Below are 19,693 nucleotides of genomic sequence, written 5' to 3'. Positions count from 1 at the left end.
TCCGGGCAAAGTGCGCGTCGTGCTGCGTGCTCGCCTCCCGGGGGCGGGGGGCTCGGGGGGCAGAAGTGGGAGCAAGGGCTTGTGCCGGAGGCCGCGCCTGGGAACCGCCGTGGGCAAGTCCCTTCTCTGCCGCTCGGGGACTGACCTGAGAATATTCTGAAAGAGCCCCCGGCCCCCACTGCTTCCAAGTTGGTTTCAAAACAGAACACATCGAAACCGACTCCCAGTCCGGCTCCCTGGGCGCAGCGGGGTGCCCACGGCCCCTCGGCGGTGTCTGGACAGCAGCCTTTGGGGCCCCAGGGGAGGCCCCCAGGCCCCAGGATGTCTCCTTAACCACGGAGCCTACACACTGCCTTCATTTCCTCACCCAAAAAAAAAGGTTAGGCACTTCCCAGGGCGGGCAGCAGAGGGCGCCGCCCACCCCCACTTCTTGGAGTCCAGGACATCAATAACTTAGGGAGCGAGAGAAAGAGAAGTCACAGCCCTGGGACCTCGGGGTGAGGGCCAGGAGCGAGGGGAGGGCGGGCTGGCGGGAGGCTCTGTCCCCGCTGAGCGCCAGGGGGCGGGGGGGGTGGGGGAAGGAGCGCCGGCCCGGGGCACGGCCTGCAGTGGGGGCAGGGCGCTCGTGGGTCTCTTCTCCGCTGGTCTTGTCTCTTTCTTTTCCTTCTTTTTCTTTTTTTCTTTTTTTTTTTTTAATAGAAAAAAGCGAGCCACGAGTCAAGGCCAGGAAAAGGCGGCCTCGCCGCTGACACAGGTGAGAAGGTGCACGAGGTGTATAGAAAGAAAGACGTAGGTCCCCTGATAACTGTGAAATAAAAACCCTTTGTTAAAAATACGCAAACAAAATCAACTCTTCCGCGAGCGGAGCCGGCGGCCCCCACGGCGGCTCAGACCAGGTTGTACTCCTTCAGGTTGAGCTGCAGGATGGTGTCCTTGACGGCCGCGAACACGAAGCGGATGTTCTCCGTGTCGGTGGCACAGGTGAAGTGGGAGTAAATGATCTTGTCACTGTCGGGATTCAGGTCCACAAACATCTTCAGGATGAACTCCCGGGCGGCCTGTGCGTCCCGCTGTGGCCCTGGGGAAGCGGAGGCAGGGGCGGGTGAGCAAGGCCGGCCTGTACCCGCCGGGGAGTCGCAGACACCCACAGGGCGCAGACTGGCTGGGGGGCGTGCAGAGACACCCGCCGGACAAGGACAGACACAGGGACAGATGCTTGCAGCGCGAGGACTGACACCCACGGTCTGTGGACTGACACTCGCCAAGCACGGACAGGGCACTGGCCAAGCAGGGACATCGCCTCCTGCCCCCCCATGGGAGCCCCAGGGCTGATGGCCAGGCCCAGAGGGGAGCTGCTGTCTCCCGAGGCAGCTGCTCTGCCACCACCGGCCAGCCTCCGCCCGGGGCCCCTCAGCCTCTCAGCCGGCAGCCGCCCACAGACACCCCTTACCACCTCCAAACTGCCGCGAGCTTCCTGCCCAGCCCCCTGTCCCCCCACTGCTGCCCCCCCACACCCACACCTAAACACGCACAGGTGTCCACACACGGGCACACACAGAGCCAAGTGCCCCTGCGCCCTGGCCTTGCGCACATGGCCATCGGGCCACGGGCCTGTCCCTGAAGCTCTGGACTGGCCAGGCCTGGACTGCCCTAGAGCCCTGTGTCATTTCCCCGCCCTGCGTGCGGGGAGGCAGCTGCGGCGAGGCCCACACAGCAAGGGTGCTGGAGAGGGAGCTGGGGATGGTCCCTGCTGTTCTGGCTTCTGTTAGAGCTCAGGCTAACTCGGAGGGGAAGAGGGTCCTGGGTCACCCCCTCATTCCCAGGGCCTCATTCCTCCCCACTCAGGCTCCGGGTAAGCAGAGACCTGGGAGCAGAGTGGCCCCGTGTACCCCTCCTGCGGCTGTGTCCACGAAACTACACCCTGGGAACACAAAGACCTTCTGCTCACCAAGGCTGGGTGGGGGGCGGCACTGAGGTGCGGAGAACACGGAGGCTCCCCGGCTCCCACCGGCCATGCCACCAGCCTCCGCCAGGGCCCGCATCCCCAAATCACCAGGACACGAGGCCCAGAGAGCAAACAGGACGCACTGGAGGCTCCCGCTCCCTCCACCAGCAGCACAGAGCACAGGGGGCGGCGAGCCCGGCCCCACCCCGGCCCCTGCGGCGCGCCGCTCACCGTCGAACTCGGGGAAGTAGTCGACCAGGTGGGAGTGCAGGATCTTGTCCTCCAGCAGGTCCTTCTTGTTGAGGAACAGGATGACCGAGGAGTTCTGGAACCAGGGGTAGGTGATGATGGTCCGAAACAGGGCTTTACTCTCCTCCATGCGGTTCTGCGGGAGGGAAGGCGTGAGTACGACGGGCGCCTGGGCCGCAGGGTGGGGATGGCGGGGACGGCGGGGACAGGGGTCTCACCTCATTGTCCGACTCCACCAGCACCTGGTCGTATTCACTCAGGGCCACGAGGAACATGATGGACGTCACATTCTCGAAGCAGTGGATCCACTTCCTCCGCTCAGACCGCTGTCCCCCCACGTCCACCATCCTGCAGGAAACGGGGGGGCTCAGCGCCGCTGTCCCCCCAACCCCTGCCACCGACGAGGCCAGCGTCTGCTAGAGCCTGGAGGGCCCCCGAGTCTGTGAGAGCCAGCAGAGCCCCCAGGAGAGCCCCCGTGCCCGCATGTGCCAGAGCCAGGAGGACGCGCCGCCCCCAGCAGCTGCGCCTGCCGGAAGAGTCACAGGACGGGGAGCCCGGGAACCCGACGCTTACGGGGACCAGATACAGGCCGACCCTGGACCTCAGGTCCCCCATCTAGAGACCCAACCCCTCGCCTGGGCTACGTGCACGACCGTCCGCAAAGCACCGTCCGTGGAACGCGGCAGAACGACAAACCGTGGATGCCCGCACGCCGGACCCGCCTCACCACTGAGGGGGTGGCCCACAGAGCGACACGCTTCCCTGCTGCCAGGGGCAACAGCAGGTCGCAGCTCCCGCTGGCTCGAAAAGCACGTGCCACCGGACAGTCCAGAGGCTGGGCTCCCGGGCAGAGGGGGCAGCCGGAGCACGGGAGCCGCACAGACTCGGGGCAGGGGCTTGCCGCCTGCTACCGGGGAGGTCCTCGGCTTTCTACGATGAGGAAAGACGCTACTTTTTAAAAGAACCCAAGAGCAGGCAAGCAGAGTGGCCCACAGGAGGCAGGGGTCCCCCCAGGCGAGGCCATGCCAAGGGTGGTGGGTTGGTGGACATGAGGGTCGCCCGGGGCACGGCCGACAGAAGCGCGGCCGCCTGGCGGAGCTTGTCCCGAGGAGACTGCACCAAGCACAGGTGGATGGTGGATGAGCCAGGATGACACCGAAGGGACAGCAGGGTGGTGACAGGAGAGGGTGGTGACGGGCCAAGGGCCCCGTGTGAGGCCACAAGGACCGCAGCAGCTGCGGCCGGTCTGGGGAATGCCACGGGGGCAGACAGGCACTGGGTCTGGACCACATGTCTCCCCAATTAAGGTCCCCTGTCCAGGACCAGGTTCATCTCCTCACATGGCCAGGGCAGCTGGGCCATGACCCAATCCCGCTCTGGTCCGGGGACCCCATGGGCGCCCAGCTAAGGAAGGGCCGGCAAGGGACTGGCAGTGGCAGAGGGTGTGGGCCCACGACAGAGCCAAGTGCAGACCGGGGAGGGGCAGCAGGGAAATCCCGCCGGGAGGCGGTGACACGCACAGCCTGAGCTCACAGAGGGGAAGGGCGGGGGCCGGGCACTCGGGGCAGAGGACCAGCAGGCAGAGGCGGCGCCGCAGTCGGGGTGAGGCCGGGGGAGAGCCCACATGGGGGCCGGGGGCGTGCGGCAGAAATTCCACAGAAATTCCCCACAGGCCTCAGCTCCGAATTCAGAGGTGGCAGCCCCACCAAAGACCCGATTAGACAAGAAAGAAAACCCAAACCCTGAATCCTCACCAGGAAAACGTGCATCAGACCCGCATAGGGCAGGGGCTTAGGGCTTCCAAGGCTCCAGGGACCCACACAGGGCTCTGGCAGAGGCCCAGCCAGTGAGGGAGGGTGCAGAGGGCCAAAGGGGCACCTGTCGTGGGGGGGTGTCTCAGGCCAAAGGTTCCTCAGTGCTCCCCAGAGCAGGAGCTCCGAGGCCACAGGGCAGAAGGCCATGGCCAACAACAGCTGCCACAGCTGCCCACCCCTCTGTGACCCCCTGCTCCAGGAGCACCAACTCCTTCCCCAGTGGGAGCCTAACCAGGGAAGCGGGGGCACCATGATGGGGTGCTGCGGGGCCCTCCCGGCGGGCAGACAGGACCTGCCCCGCCTGGGCCTCGGGGAACCGGGCTGAAACATTTCCTCCAAACTCAGTGTCCCCAAAACCCGGGGCCGGGACTGACTTGGGAGCCGAGTCCCTGCAGATGTCATCAGTTAAATGACACCATGTTAGAGTGGGGTGGCCCCATGCAATCATCAGAGGGAATCCCGGACACGGACACACAAGGACAGGCCGTGTGACCGCGGGGGCAGGGATGGGGCAAGGGACGTGGAGGATGGCTGACGACCCCGGGGAGCCGGGAGGCACAGGGAGCTGGGAGACGTCCCCTCACCGCCTCAGAAGCAACTGGCCCCGCCCATGCCCTGATCCTCGGCTTCTGACGCTGGGACCACAGAAATGCCTGTGGCTTCAAAACGCCCATCTGTGGTCATCAGCGGTGGCGGCCCCAGGCGACATGCGCTCGCCCTCACCGCCCAGCAGCTCCGTGGCCTCACTGCATGGCGGGGCTCGTGTCCTCGAGGATGGCCCCGAGTCTACTCAGGCCACACCCCCTGCCAGGACTGGGCCCCATTCTGCCCATATGCCAGGAACCCCCATGGGCCCAGGAGCCGGAGTCCGGGAACCGCCCATCACCTGGCTCTGCACGGGTCCCCAGGCCCCCTCCACCACCTGTGGCACCCACATCTCCGGCCCAACTCCAGACCCCCTGCCCCACCAACACACACCGGCACCCTGCCCCATCCACAGGCCCGTCACAGAGGCCCCCCAAAAGGCCCTCCCCTCCAGGCCGGCTCTGGCCAGCACCGCCACGGCCCTTACTGCTTCCAGGACATGGCTCACTCCAAAAACCTGGTGACATTCACGAGTCTATCTCCCGTCCTGGTTCGGAAGCTCCCCGAAAGCAAAGACTGAGACCCGGCGAACCTGTCGTGGTCCCCACTGCAGGTGCGAACAGCCCCCACCATAGCTCACGGCACCCACAGCAGCCCCGGCGCACGGCCCCCCTGCGCACGGCCCCCCACCAGCGCATGGCCGCCAGGCCGCAGATACCTGAAGATGATGTTCTCCAGGTCGAAAGGGTACTCGATGATGCCAGTGGTGGGCACACGGACCCGAAGCACGTCTTGCTGGGTGGGCAGGTAGCCCGAGGTGGCAATGCGGTCCACGTCGGCCAGGTAGCTGCGACACAGAAGGCACCGGGTTGCGCGGGCTGGCAGGCAAGGCAGGGGGTTGGGGCGGGGGGGGACAGCCCGGCCACCATGGTCCCTGAGCAGCAGGAAGGGGCCCAGCGCTGACCCTCACCAGCAGGGGCGGAACAGTCCCGTGCCCTCGGGACAAGGCGGACCTGGGGCCCGACAGAGGCCTCCCCACCCCGCCCCGGCTCTCATGGGACAGAAGTCAGGCTGGCTCTGGGGGAACCCCACGGGGCTTCCTGAGGACAGCCGCAGCGGCGGGAGAAAGGGGACTGGCCGGGCGGCCGGGCTGCAGCCTCGCTTCTCCAGATGAATGTCCCTGCTCCGGCACCTGCGTGGGCTCAGGGAGGGGCCCACGATGCCGTGAAGCCTGCCTGGCCCTCTGGCCCTGAGCAGTGTCCCCGAGAGCCCCCCGCGGCCTACTCACTACTTGGCGGAGTCGGAGAGCTGGTATTCCCGCCTGCGGTCATAGCACTCCTGGATGCCAGGGTCGTCCCACAGGGTCTTGATGGCGTGCACATAGCGGTTCTCGAACGTCGTCACCTTCTCCACGTCCACCTCGCGGATCAAGAGCGCGTTGGCCTGTGGGGCAGGAGGGAGAGCCATGGGCTTGCCGGCGCCCAGGCCCCCCGGGGCGCCTGACCAAGCGGGGCCCTCCGCCCCAGAGAAGCACGGACACATGTGGGCACGCTCGAGCAAGGGGGAGCCGCAGGGGCTGTCCCTCAGTAGGAGGTCCCCGTGCCAGAGCCCGGGAGTGAGGTGGCTCCTGGCACCAGGCCGCGTGGCTGTGTGCCCCACACGTGTGCCCCAGTGTGGGGGCAGCAGACGGCATGGGAGGAACCACGTAGATGAAGAAGCAGACTCTGCGAAAAGTGACTGAGGGTCAGACCCAAAAGAACAGACAGAGAGCAACGAACCCAACCCCCGCAGCAGCCCCATCCCCGTTTCACAGGTGAGGCGACGGGATCACCTCCGACGTCTGTCAGGCCTGCACCCTACCCCGCACACGGCTCCTCAAACCCCAGCAGCCTCTGAAGGGAGCAGGGGCGGGGGCAGGGTGCTGGCCAGGGAACCTCTGGGGCTCGAGACTCGGGAGAACCCGCTTGTCCACGTGCCTGTTGGGACAGGGCGACCCAGCCCACAGAGCCGGCCGCAGCGGAGGGTCTGGGGAAGACACACCTGGGCAGAAGCCGAGATGGGGAGTGAGGGAGACCTAGCCCGCGCTCTGAAAGCCAGGAGAGATGCCCCGCACCGGTGCCCCGCAGCCGTGGCCTCAGCCCTCACCTGCCCCATAGCCTGGACCTGCGAAGGCTGACGCCGGCCCCGGAAAACACCCCCGGCTGTCGACGTGTGACAGCCTCAAACATCCCAGAGGACGGTGCCTTCGGCTTTGTGGCCCCATCTCTGTCCCTGTACCCAAAGGCATCAAGGACGACACATCAAGGAGCAGGCGTCGTGTGCAGCAACAAAACCGTATGTACTAAAAGAGGGTGCGGTGGGCAGCCGCTGCTAGACACGGAGGGACACGGACGGTCCAAACACCGGCCTGCGGTTGGACGCTGCAGCGGACCTCAGCTGAGCACGCTACCCAAGCCCCGCCCCAGAGGGCCGCCCAACCCAACACCGGGCCCCGCTGGGGGTCCCTGGTCATCTGTGAACCGGGGACAGAGGGAGGAAGGTGCCAAGTGGAAACGTAGCCGCGGCCCGGCTGACGGCCCTTCTTAAGCCTGAGAGCGAACGGATTCACTGAAGGTGCCCCGTGTAAGTATGGACTCCCGCGCCTCACGTCAGCCCAGGGCAAACCTCCAGGGCTGAAAAAACCCCCAAAATCAGACCTACAAAAGCCAAGCCCAGAGGGGCCACCGGCGAGAGCCCACCACCGCACGGCTGGGACATGCTGCCCGGAGGGGCCGGCAGCTCCTCGCGAGGGCAGACCCCCCCGCTGCCCCCCGAGTGCCCGTCTCCCGGGACACGGCCGGGGCAGTGACGACAGGGGTGCACACAGACGCCTGCACGTGAACGTCACCGCGGCAGCTTCCAAGGAGCCAAACGTGGAAACCCGGGTGCCTGACCATGGGCGAGGGGATTTGCACAGCGCGTGCACCTGCCCACGGAGCGTGACGCAGCCCTCGGGCGCCGGACCGACAGCCGTGCGAGGACGGCCGGGGCAACAGCGAGGCCCCCGCACAGCCCCGGGACGGACCCTGAGCCCACGACACGCAGGGAGGGGACCAGCCGCAGGAGGCCACGTGGGGTGTGAGTCCACGCGTGTGACATGCCCTGACCAGGCCCCTCCACGGACGGGAAGGGGCTCATGGGGGCCGGGGGCTGGGGGAGGGGCTCTGACAGATGACGGGGACCGGGGTGCCTGGCGGTGATGGAATGTTCTGGAACCAGACAGAGGCAACGGCTGCACAGCTGTGTGTGTCAGAAAGCCAGGAACCGCACACTACGGGGAGACCCGCCCCGTGAGTGACTCTGGTCTCGAGCAGCCGTTACTCCGGAAACAGGGAGAGGCCCCGCCCGCCGGGGGCACGCAGGGCAGACCCGGCGCCGAGGGCCGCCGGCCGGGGCGCCGAGGCGCGGTGGGGAAGGCAGGTGCGGGCGGGCGGGCGGGTGCAGGGCGGCCCCAGCCTCACCTTGTTCTGCTCGAACTTGTAGAGGATCTTCAGGGTCTCCATGGCGCGGATCATGGCCTGCATGGCCGTGAAGATGTTCTGGTACACGAGCTTGGTGAAGCCCCGCTTGTCCTCCTCCGAGTAGCCCGCCCCGTGGATGATGCGCATCTGCTTGATGAACGTGCTCTTCCCGCTCTCGCCGGTGCCTGCGGACAAGGCCGAGTGAGCGCCGGGCTGGGCCTCCCCCTCGTGGAGCGGGGTCGCCGGCAGTCGGAGCCCGGGGACTCGGCGCTCAGGGGGCCGCGGGGCACCCTTGGCTAGCGGCGGCCGCTTGGCGCGGGGCGTCCCTACAGCAGCCTGGTCACACCCCGAAGCGTACGGCCCTTTGACCCAGCGGGAAAGAGGCCCAGCGTGGGTGGGGGTGTCCACAGGGCCCCCAGCACCGAGGTGCGGAGCAGGCAGATACCTCAGGCGTCCGGCCCAGTCACACGGCACACGAAGGGCCTCCACACGCACTCAGCGCCCCAGAGGCCGCCGTGAGGCACGGCCGTGCGTCTCTGCCAGGCGCCGCGGCCTCCTCGACCAGTCAGGCCGACGGGCCCCGCAGGACCTGCCCACACCCATAGTGGACGGCACGTCCAGTCTGACAACGTCCCCATGGACCCCAACCACACTCCTCATCCGGGCCTGAGGGTCACCTTCACTGTGGGGCAAGAGTTTAGTGTCTGCACAGAAGCCAGGGCGGTCTGAGGACAGAATCTGTCCCTCCCCGTTAGCTGAGACCCCACAGACCCACCCACCCGGACGAGTCCTAGGCCCGCAGCCCACGCACGGAGCCCAGTGTCTGCTCCCTCCCGCCCGCCAGGTGCACACGGTGTCGGACCCCCTCCCTCTGCAGGCGTGAGGGGTGCGGGGCTCACCGGGCTCTTCCAAGCTGCACGCTGACCCCCACCTCAGCCTCGAGGGGTCGGAGGATCTGCCGACAGGCGGGAAGGCCACCTGGAAAGTGGCCACCCGGAAAGTGGCCACCCGGCCATGTGCCCTCACCCCAGCCCCGCCGGCGCCTTGAGCCGTGCGCTCTGCTCCACTCCCGCTCCCGCAGGATGTGGCCCAGCGGCCCCTCCTGCGGCAGCCTCTCCCCACCCTGGTCCAGGGGCCAAGCGGCACAGGGTCCTCCAAGCCACACACCTGGGCCCCGCCCCCTCAGGGGGTGGAGACGGACCCCCTGCAGGAGGGCGGGCTGGACTCCACGACTTTCTTCCAGCTGGCAGAGCGGGACAGACGACAGGGTGTCGCTTCCGAGACTGGGTCACAAGAGGTACGGCGGCTTGCGCCACGCTGTCCGGCACCACGGGCAGAGGGGGATGGGAAAGGGCAGCCGCCAGGCTGTGAGGACTGGAGCAGCACTGGGGACAGGGGCCATGGCTACTCCAACCTCGTGAGGGACCCAGAGCCCGGGTGGCCCAGACCCTGGACCCTCGGAGACTGTCCATCGCTGGAGGCCAAGCTGGGGAGCGACGTGACGGCAGAGCGGGAGACAATGTCCAACGTCCAAGTGCACGTGGCCTCCGACGGCCGCCCGGACCCCCTTGCTCACAGGCTCAGAAGCTCCCACCTCACCCCACCTGTTGCCTGGGCTTCCTTCCACCCCTCTGCCCCCATCAGCCCCGTGGCTGCCCATGCCCACGCGGGGCAAGCGGGATCCCCGTGCGGCCGCCACCGGCTCCCACACCCGTGACGTGGCCTGCACTCCGGAAGGCCCCTGCGCCCCGCGGGCAGGCAGCCCTCCCAGGCCCCTGGAGTTATGACCATGGCCCGAGGGGGAAGCCCGTCTGCAGGCGTCTGCCGCTGGCCTGCTCAACAGGCCACGGCCTCTGGGACAGACCAGTTCTGTGGGCCCCACGTGTCCCCCCCGTCCCGCAGCTGGGAAGCACTCAGCCCTCACCTGAGGGACCGACCACACTCGGGGAGACCTGAGCCCCAGGGGCCTGGGCTGCCGCGCCCGCACCTCTCTGGTACTTTCACCAACTGCCTTGGGGCCTTCCCGGGATAAGGACGATGACTGCGGGTCCATCATCAAGGAAGGTGGCTGCCTTCATGCCATCCCCCGTCCGTCCTACGTCAGACAACTCACCTCTGCTCTCCAGGGGACACAGGCCACCTGCTCACTCTGACCGACACCCCTGAGAGTTCCAGGGACAGGAGAAAGTGGAAGGGGCGTGTGCAAGACCCCACGTATCCCCAGAGGGACCCACGCTGTGGGGACGCCAGGAATGCAATTTCCAATGCAGTTTCCTCCTGACCCAGGTCTGTGCCCCTGGGTCTGTCCCTCTTGGCGCTGCTGACACCAGGCACAGTCATTCTTCTGGGGGTGGGGCGGAACGTCCCGGGTACTGTGGGGGGCTGAGCAGTGTCCCCAGCCCAGGATGCCAGACGCACCACTGGTGTGCCAAACACAGACGTCCCCAGATACCGTCCAGGGTCCTCTGCGAGGCAGGATGGCTGAGGGTTCGAACCCGTTTTCGACAAAACTCTGTTACAGAAAGGAAACCACCCCGCTGGTCCGTCAGGCCGCGTCCCTCGCAGACAACGGCCGAACAGATGCACACATGCAAGCCAAACCCCGAGACGCAGCCCACCGGTCAGCCCGAGGGGGAGACGGGGCAGGTCCCAGGCGGAGGCCACTCGCCCCTGGGAAACGCAGGCCACGGCTCTCGCCCTGGGGGTGGGGAAGACCCACCGAAGAGGGTCTGTGAGCTTGCCTGGTGAGAAAGGGACTGGCCTCACCCCCGCTTTTCAAAAAGGAACTGGGAGGCACCACTGGTTAAGCTCAACTCTCCGTTTCGGCTCAGGTCGTGATCTCAAGGTCGAAGATCAAGCCCCGCATCAGGCTCTGCGCTCGGGGCGGAGTCAGCGTGGGCTTCTGTCTCTCCGTCTGCCCCCCACCCTCACGTGTGTGAGCTGCTCTCTCGGAAAAATAAACCTTAGGGAGAGAAGCAGCCCCCGCTGGAGCGCTCCAGGGGCAGGGCGCGCCCGCGAAGGGGTCACACACGCGCACGCTGCGGCGTCAGTCAGGGTGACGCCTGCCCTGGGCCCCAGGAGGCGATGGAAGGTGTGGGAGGCACGTCTGTGAAGTGGCCCCCGGCCGGGCCAGAGAGCGGGTCAAAGGAAAACAGGCGTCTGGGGCACTCCCCTAAAACTGAAGCCTGAAATGCGGGGTCAGCCCCTGGAGATGTCAGGGGGGCCTGGACAAGGGGCATGGCCGAGGTCACCCGGCGTCTGGTCTGCAAAGGCCCCCACGCAGCACAGTAGCCACAGCAAAGACCACCGCCACGGCGGGCCTGTGGAAGAACCGAAACGCAGACACACGGCGCAGCCATGGGAGGCGACGGGTGTGCTGCCTGACCTAAGGGAGCCCATCATCCCACGGTACCGCCACGTATCAAATCAGCGGGTCACACCCCATGACCTCGCAGGACACTCATGTCAACCCAATGTCGATCAAGCGGGAGGGGAAGGAGGAAGCCAGCGGGCACACCGGGCACCCTGTCTGGGTCTGATCAGTGACCCCGCCCGGGGCAGCCACCACTTTGCCGGGAAGGACAGAGAAGGGAGGGTGTGGAGGTGGCGGAGGCAGGGAGGTGCCACCCTGGGAGGAGAGAAGCACGTCTCACGTCGGATATGCTCCGGGCCGACGTCAAGGCCAGGTGCAGTGGCGTGGTGGGAAAGGGGGCCCTCCACCCTGCCATAGGCCAGGCCTGCTGCCCATGAGGCGCTGGGCCATCGCAGCATCTGGGAGGGAGGGAGGGATGGAGGGAGGGATGGAGACAGGGAGACTGAGCTCAGCGCAAGTCTGAGTCGGCCAGAGCAACCCAGGTTAGTTTTCCAGATGCCCTGCTTCCCGGGACAGCTGAACCACAGCCATATCAGTCATCTGGGAGCTGGGACTCAGGCCTGTGACAGGTCCCTGGCCCCGGGAACCGCCACACACGTGACCCAGTGTCCACCTGCCCAGAAGGGTCTCAGGGACAAGGCCTGCCTGGACCTTATGGCTGGGCCCCCCGGCAAGCAGCCACTCACCCGGCCCCTGGGTCCCGGCCACCCCTGCCCTCCTCGCCTCCCTCGGGGCTCTCTCCTACAGACACACGTGGGGCCCTGGCCCTCCACCTCCAGCCTCCAACTCAACCTGCCTGACCCTCGGTCACACTCCCCCGCAGAGACCTGGTCCCACGTGCCCTTCTGGCTCAGAGCCCTCGACGGCTACCCAGCAAGGAGGAAAGCAAGGTCCCCTCAAGCCGAGGTACGGGATGCTCCCAAGACCGAGCTTCACCATGCGCATGGCCCCCGGCCCCGCCGGCACAGCGGCCCCGGACCCACGAGCTCCCGAACTGCGTGCTGGGCCAACACTGACACCCACGCCAGCACACGGGTGACCGTCAGAGCAGCGTTCCCAGAGCCCGAGATGTGGCATCGGCCCAGAGGTCCTTCAGTCCAGGCAGATGGTCACAGCAATGGCCCAGCTGTACTTCAGGGCGCTGCTCAGCCCCGAAAAGGAGCCCCGTGGACACAAGCGACAGCCGGCTGGGGCCCAGGGGCCTCTGCCACGCAGGAAAGCACAGTGCACGACGGAGGGCATGGAGGACACGCTGCTGGGGGCCCGGGACGGGGGTGGTGTGGAGAGAAGGGTGACAGGAGGGTCCCTGCCGTGGGGGGACGCACGCACCGGGACGAGTGGTGAAACTGCAGCCCCTCCCCGGAGGGAACCATGGGGCTCCAGGTCCTGGCTGTGCGCTCCCCACCGGCGGGCTGCCTGGGGTTCACGGACACGTCTGCAGCCCCCACCCGGCCAGGAAACAGCCTTCCCAGCATGACTGGCGCCTCCTGCATAGAAACTCAAGCTCCCGGCCTCCAAGAAGCCCCCAGCAGACGGCACCGCACCTCATCCTTCTCCAGAGGACGCCAGCCCAGCCGCCCCTCCGTGAGGTCTGCTCCTCCCGGTGTGCACACTGGGCTGGGGCTCTGCTTACAGCCCCCGCCCCCGGCCCCTAGCACAGGCCAGCTCATGGGAGGCACACACGAGTGTTTTATGAATGAACAGAATGAACTTGGCCCCAGCCCAACGTGCCGGCTCGTCAAGCATCCCCCATGGGGCCTCCGCGTCCCTGTGCTGGGCAGGGGACTCGATGGGTCGTCACTCCGAGAGCCGGGGCCCTCGCGTACAGCCCAGCCTGGCGCCTGCCCCGCGGGGTCAGTGGAACACAGCAGGGGCAGGGAGCCTGTGGACGCCCTCTGGGCACGCTCTGACACATCACCCTCAGGAGGGCCAAGGCTGACCTGTGCCCCGAAGAGACCAGCTGAAGAAGAGGGAGGAAAGCAGAAACCCGAGTGGGAAGAGAACCCACTGTCCCGCCCTCCCCGGGGCGGGGGCTGGGGAGAAGGAAGTCTGAACCCAAGCCCCAGGCGGGCAGGGAAGGGATTCCAGACGCCACGGGCTGGGGCCTCTAGGGCAGGAAGCTTGTCTCGTCCAGGGCCTTGTCTCATCTCCCTGAGACTCAAAGCCAGCCACTGAGCCCTGGACCCCAGGGGCAGGCAGCCAGGCTGCCCGTGACTGTGGGGTATGGGCAGTGAAGCCAGCAGCCGCCAGGACCATGGAGAGACCAATGAGATCCCCCCGGGGACCTGGGACTCCTGGAAATCCAACAGGGACCTTGAGCTGTGCGGACAGGCCTGAGATCACAGATGGGACACAGACCTCTACCCGGGGGGACAGAGAAAATGGAAACCTCGAACGGCTGAGGATGGTGGTTACTGGCTCCTCTCTTGTCACACGCCCCTACGCACTCATTCATTCAATGACAGAGCTGTCACGGCACCGCCTCTGGGAGGTGCAGGAACCGAAATGCAGAGAGGGTGGGTGGCTTAGCTGAGGTCACGCCACCAGCGACCTCGACAGACGGGGGCCACCTGGCCTGGGTGCTTGGGTGGAGCGCCCCTCAAGCGGCAGCGGCCTCCTGAGAGAGCACAGGTGCCAGGGGCACCCCCCCGGGGAAGGGAGGGACGCTGGACACCTGGCCATGTCAGCAGGGGCCTCTGCCCAGACAGCGGTCGCCCTCCGACTAGGCCACGACGCCTATTGTAACCAAGGCCCAAATGTGGGAGTGGCTGTCCCTGCTGGTTTGGTGGGTGTCCTTCACTCGGCCCATGTCTTCTGAGTCCCCACTTTTGTCCCCAGGTTCCTACTGCTGCCCTTCCCGGGGCACCCAGGCAGCCGGGACACTGTGAGCCCCTGGTCCTGCCCAGCTGGGGCATGGGGACAGAGCTCACGACACCTCCTCGGAGGCGTAGCTGAGGGACAGACGGCACGGACCACAGAGACGGAGAGACCCTCAGGAGCCCCGCCAGCCACCCGCTGACACTCTCGCCCCAAGGGCCTCCTTGAGCGGCCTGACCCGTCAGCTCCCGCCCGCTTCTCCCCACACGAAGCCCCGAGCTCCCACCCGGCCCACTGGAGGGGTTTACGCTGTGCCCCCCGCACAGAGCACCACCCAGCCGCGAGCAGCCGGAAACCGTAACGAGGAAGGGCATCAAGACTCCCTCACCTCTGACGACCAAGCTCGAGACAGGAGGCCCCCGCTCAGGCACCGAGGGTTCTGCTGGCCAGGGCGGACAGTGTGGTCAGACACAGACCATCCCGGGGGCACCCCCTACCCCGTCTGACCCTCTCAATCATCCTGGAAGGTCACTGGAATTCTCTCCATATCACAGGAGTCGGACGGGAACAGACACCCCACTCCAGCACTTTCTGGCTCGGCCCTGGTGGAGGCATAATGCCTCCCAGGGCTGTTGTGGTGGCTTTCGCAAGGGGCTGCCACAAGCAGTGACCAGACAAAACAGCTCCCTCTACCTGCTGAGTGCCCGCTGTGCCCCATGGGCCTCCATGGCACCATCTCACTCAGCCCCATGACCGTCTTTCAGGCCCAGGACACCATCCCATGGGATGGACGAGGAAGCGAGGCTGGCGGACACAGCCTCGCCCCAGAGTGAGTGCCCCCCAACTGCTCCGAGCCGGCTCCACAGGGAACCCTCAAAGCCAGCCCCCCCCGCCACGGTAGGAGGGCCTCACGAGAAAGGCGGCTGGAAGCTGTGGCCCCAGCGTCCCCGTCTGCTTACATCAGAGCAAAGCGCCACACGCAAGGTGGCAACTGGCACGCCCGCACAAGGAGCAGGGGCAGCGGCGGTCCAAGTCACTCCCACCCCACTTCCCTGGGGCTTCGAGTCCCACTAGCTAACTGGAGTCACCAATGGCTCTGCCTTGGGGGCCAGGCTGGCGGGGACCCGGAAGCGGGGAGCAGCGCAGGAAGCAGCAGGAGCCCTGTAGCAGGTGAGCAGGGGACCACGACGACAGGTCAGATGCCCTCCGGAGGACAGACACACCGAACCCCCAGGACGACAGGGAGGCCCGGGAGCACAGGAACTACAAACACCTGGGAGTGGGGCCACAAACTCCCCCAAACCAGTGAGCCTGGGGGCTGGGGTCCTGCCTCTGGGAGCAGCCTGAGTCCCACCACCCCCCGGCCGAGGAGCGCCCCTCATCTCCCCAGCTGTCAGGGCCCCGGGCAAGCCGGCCACGGAGGCCGGATGTCCTCAGTTGACAGGCCACCGCCACCGGCCGGGACAGCAGCAGCCGGCAGGGCACGAGAGCTGCGACCACTCCTCCCGCTGCCCGATGGCCATCAGGCTCTGGCCACCCCGCCCACCCGGGGCTGAACTTTGCACCCCACGCCATCTGGGACGGAGAGGGACAAGCACCGCCCACCCTCCTCCCCGAGTGCTCCTGGAAACTCTGTCTGGCTTCACTGCTGCGCTCCAGACACCCGGTGCCGCCCGCCGCAATGCCCAGGGCCACGATGCCGGGCGGCTCAGAGCTGGGCTCCACCGCAAAAATACGAAAGTGAAACCTTCTGCGGTCGAGTATCCAAGACAGAACGCTTCCTCACCGCCCACCGCAGCGGCCAGCCCACCAGCGGTCCCGGGCACGCAGGGAGGGGGCAGAGCGGGGAAGCACGGCGAGGTCACCGTGCCAGCGGGAGTTCGGAGGCTGGGCCCGGTCCCCGCGGCCCCCGCGGCCCCAGCGACAGGACACACCTGGCAGCTGAGCCCAGGGGGCCCCACGGCAAGGCGGGGAGAGAGCTGTGGGTGGGCACCGGCATCCTCCGGGTTCACGCAGGGAAACCAAGGGAGGGGGAGACCTCAGGGCAATTCTGCGACACTTCCAGACACTGTCCCCAAAGAAAGAGGACCATCTGGACAAAAAAAAAAAATTAATTTAAATTCAGGGGCACACGGCACATCCCGGGGGAGGTCACGGTCCTACCACAGCCCAGGGGTAACCCAGGGGGGCACGAGAGGCTCCCCAAGGGTGCTTCCTGCTCTCCCAGGCAGCAAGAGATGCGGCCCCCGCCACTCCGCCCGGAGCCAGCCGCCACGCGCCCCTCCGTGCCTCTGAGCACTGGGAGGCGCGCCCTTCCCACAGCGGCCACCACACCCCATGCCAGATTCCGGGCCTTTTCACTGCGCTTTGGGGGCCGGCGCAGCCGACAGGAAGCCTGTGGAACTGACCGCCCTGCTTTATTTAGAAGTCCCAGAGCCGCCGGCCGACCGGGCCAGCACGCTGCACCCCCGCAGCAACACGGTTCCCATGAAGACCGGTTTTCAGACAGGAAGCCTGCCCTGAGGAACAGAGAAGGCGCCTCCTCCGTGGTTTTCTACCAAGCGACAGACCCACAACAGCAAAAGCCTCGCCCAGGAGAGGTCACAGGAGGCAGAAGCCAGCCAGGCTGGCCTGGGACCCCCGCCCAGGAGCTCCTCACCGGGTCTGCGGCCCCCCCGCTCCCCAACCTAGGGTTCTCTTCCATAATGAGAGGGAGGGTAGCTAGTTCTCAGGACTGCAGATCCCAGGGGCTGGCAGGGCACGCTCGCGGCCCGGCCGTGCCCTCTACTCCTGTCCCCAAGCAGACAACAGCTGAGCAAGACTTCGCCTGGACAACAGCACCTACGGAGCGGGACGCCTGCCTTCTGCGTGTTCACGCGCACAGTGCGAACCCCGTGCACGCACACACACACGCGTGCGCACACGGCTTTGCACACACACGCCTGTGCCCACTCTGTAGGCATTCAGGAAACGGCCGACAAGACAATGTGCACAGTCTACACCCCAGCTCTACGAAGCGCACCTGAGACCCTGTACTCCTGCGGGGCACCGGCTGGCGGGGGGGTGGGGTGGACAGGTCCCAGACGGGGGCGATTCTGTCTCCAGGGCACGCTAGGCAATACTGGGGCGTCTGTGGCTGTCACCACTGCGGGTGCTCCTGGCATCCAGTGGGTCAGGCCAGGGATGCCGCTCAGCCCCCTACTCCAGCCCTCACGTCCGTCTTCCTGCCGCAGACCCCCACTTTGGACCTGCAAGCTCACTTCTTCCTCCTCTTCTAATCGCCCCCCCATACCCAGAACAACCCCTGAAACGGGGGCATGACTCCCCACAGCGCAGGCTGGCAGGGAGAGGGCCGGGTGCCTCTCTAGGGTCACAGGGCAGCGGCAGTGCGGGACCAGAGACAGGTGGTGCTGCTGTCCACACCCCCTCCCCCAGGCAGGCACTGGACCCTTCGGGCAGTGGGCCCCGCTGGGTCTCCCAGTCCAGGGAGACTGGAGACACACACCAAGGCTGCAGGAGCATGAGCCCTGCACTGCTCCCGGAACCCCATGTCCATCCAAACCTCGGGTGCTCGGGACAAGTGGCGGGGCATCCAGAGGCTCACAGGCCCACAGGAAAAGGCCCTCTGGCAGTATCCTTAACACACCAATAACTGCTCCGGTCCCCTTCCCGTAATAAAGTCCACGTCATGCTGCAAAACCAGCCACAGCCACGCCAGCCTTCCCAGAGGCCCCCCAGAACCCACTGCAAGTCTCCTCCACACTCCGAGCTTACTCTCCACCTGCCTTTTCTGCAAAGTTGGCGTATTTTACAGTCTTTGGGTAAACTCAACGCGTCTGTTTAAAAAAAACAAAACAGGGAAGATATTTCATCAAACGGAGGGCCCAGAAGGGCCACTGCAGGCAGGAGAAGCAAGGCATTCCCGCCAAGACCAGCAACCTCCCACGAGGCCACGGACACGGCTCGTTCACCGGCAGACTCGGCTCCTCTCAACGGTCCAGCACGCCCCTCTGAGCCAGCGCCTCCTCCCACCCAGGGCCCATCCACGCTCCCTCCGAGGGCGTGTAAGCACTTCCAGCCTTCCCTGCAGTGTGGGAACCCAGCGGAGCTCAGGAGAAGGGCAGGGCAAGGCTTTCTGTTTTGTAAACGACCTTCCTGCCTTGGGCAGTAGAGTCCTTCAACAACCCTCCTCTGGGTGACAGCGCTTTGCCAACAGCTGGGCCGATGAGCTCCTTACAACAGGTGTGCCCCGGGGAGACGGAGACTGGGACCCTGGTGACCGGGACAGGAATCTTCCCCAGGACGGGGAGGACCCAGGAGAGGGGCTCCCCCAAGACGAAAGGAATGGGTTTGGGGAAGGGTGATGAGCCGGCCGGCTCTGAGGACCCCCGCCTAAAACGGGAGCCCTGAGGGAAGGAAGGGCAGTCCTCTCCCGCAAGTGGTGTGCCCCGCCGAGGGGATGGGGTGCTACAGGGGGACAGACCCTGCGCGGAGGAACAGGGCTCCACCTGCTGGGAAGAACCAAGGCGAGATCCTGGGAGGTGAGGGGTAAGGCTGGTGGGCTGCAGCCCAGAGGTCTGGCCCTGAGCAGATGCGGGGGCAGCGAGAAGGGGACAGCCCGCAGCCCAGGGACGAAGGGCTTGCTGGCTGAGAAGTGGCTTAGGACCGGCGCTCCAGGGTTCTGGGGAGCCCCCCACCCCCGACAGTGCTGGCAGGGGTCCTCAGTGGAAGGTGCGGGTGCCCCTAATCTGGGCAAGAGGGGCAGGGCTGTCCCCACTAGGACCTGGACGCCTGATGTGCACACAGAAGCAGGGCTGGCCCTGGGGGACTCCGGAAGCCCCACACGGGCAGCGCAGGCACGGCTGACCCTGGAGGCTCCCAGGCTGACCTGGGCGGCACCGGCAGGGCCGACCCGCGCCGCACACCTCCCCCAGGGGCCGGGGCTGGCGGTGGACAGCGCGGGCGGGGGCCGGCCCCCCGGAGCCCGGCGCGCGCTGCGGACGGCACGGGCAGGGAGCGGCCCGGGCGGCGGGCAGCACGGCGGGGGCGGCCGCGCCCGGCCCGCGCCGACACCCGCACCCGGCCCGCAGGACCCCGGCAGGCCCGGCCGCACTCACCGAGCAGCAGCAGCTTCAGCTCGCGTCGGGCGTCGCGCTTGTCCCGCCGCAGCTGCTTCTCGATCTCGGCGTTGATCCGCTTGGACTCCTTCACCTCATCGCTGAGGCAGCACGCCATCATGGACTCCAGAGTCATCGTCCCGGCCCCGGCCGCCCGCCGGCCGCCCCCGCCGCCGCCGCCGCCGCCCCCCGGCCCGGGCCTGGCCCGGAGCCGCCCTGGCCGCGCCCGCCTGGCCCTCGGCGTTCGGCCCCGGGGCCGGCCGGTCCACCTCGGCCGCCTGCGAGCGCCGGTC

General features: G+C 66.9%; 1 protein-coding gene across 1 annotated transcript; it reads right to left on the bottom strand.

The window, feature by feature from the left end:
- Positions 1-681: 681 nt before the first annotated feature.
- GNA11 (G protein subunit alpha 11) lies at positions 682-19,595 on the bottom strand. The gene is made up of 7 exons (XM_032883518.1): positions 19,401-19,595; positions 8,094-8,278; positions 5,882-6,036; positions 5,312-5,440; positions 2,413-2,542; positions 2,177-2,330; positions 682-1,078 (listed from the first exon to the last, which is right to left on the bottom strand). The coding sequence occupies exons 1-7, from the start codon at positions 19,534-19,536 to the stop codon at positions 888-890; spliced, it is 1,080 nt and encodes a 359-aa protein (XP_032739409.1). The 5' UTR covers positions 19,537-19,595; the 3' UTR covers positions 682-887.
- Positions 19,596-19,693: the final 98 nt, after the last annotated feature.

This window comes from Lontra canadensis, unplaced genomic scaffold, assembly GCF_010015895.1.
Source record: "Lontra canadensis isolate GAN:19392208 unplaced genomic scaffold, GSC_riverotter_1.0 scaffold88, whole genome shotgun sequence".
Classification (NCBI taxonomy): Eukaryota; Metazoa; Chordata; class Mammalia; order Carnivora; family Mustelidae; genus Lontra; species Lontra canadensis.
The sequence above is the reverse complement of the archived record's forward strand: the minus strand, read 5'-3'. Positions and strand labels throughout refer to the sequence as shown.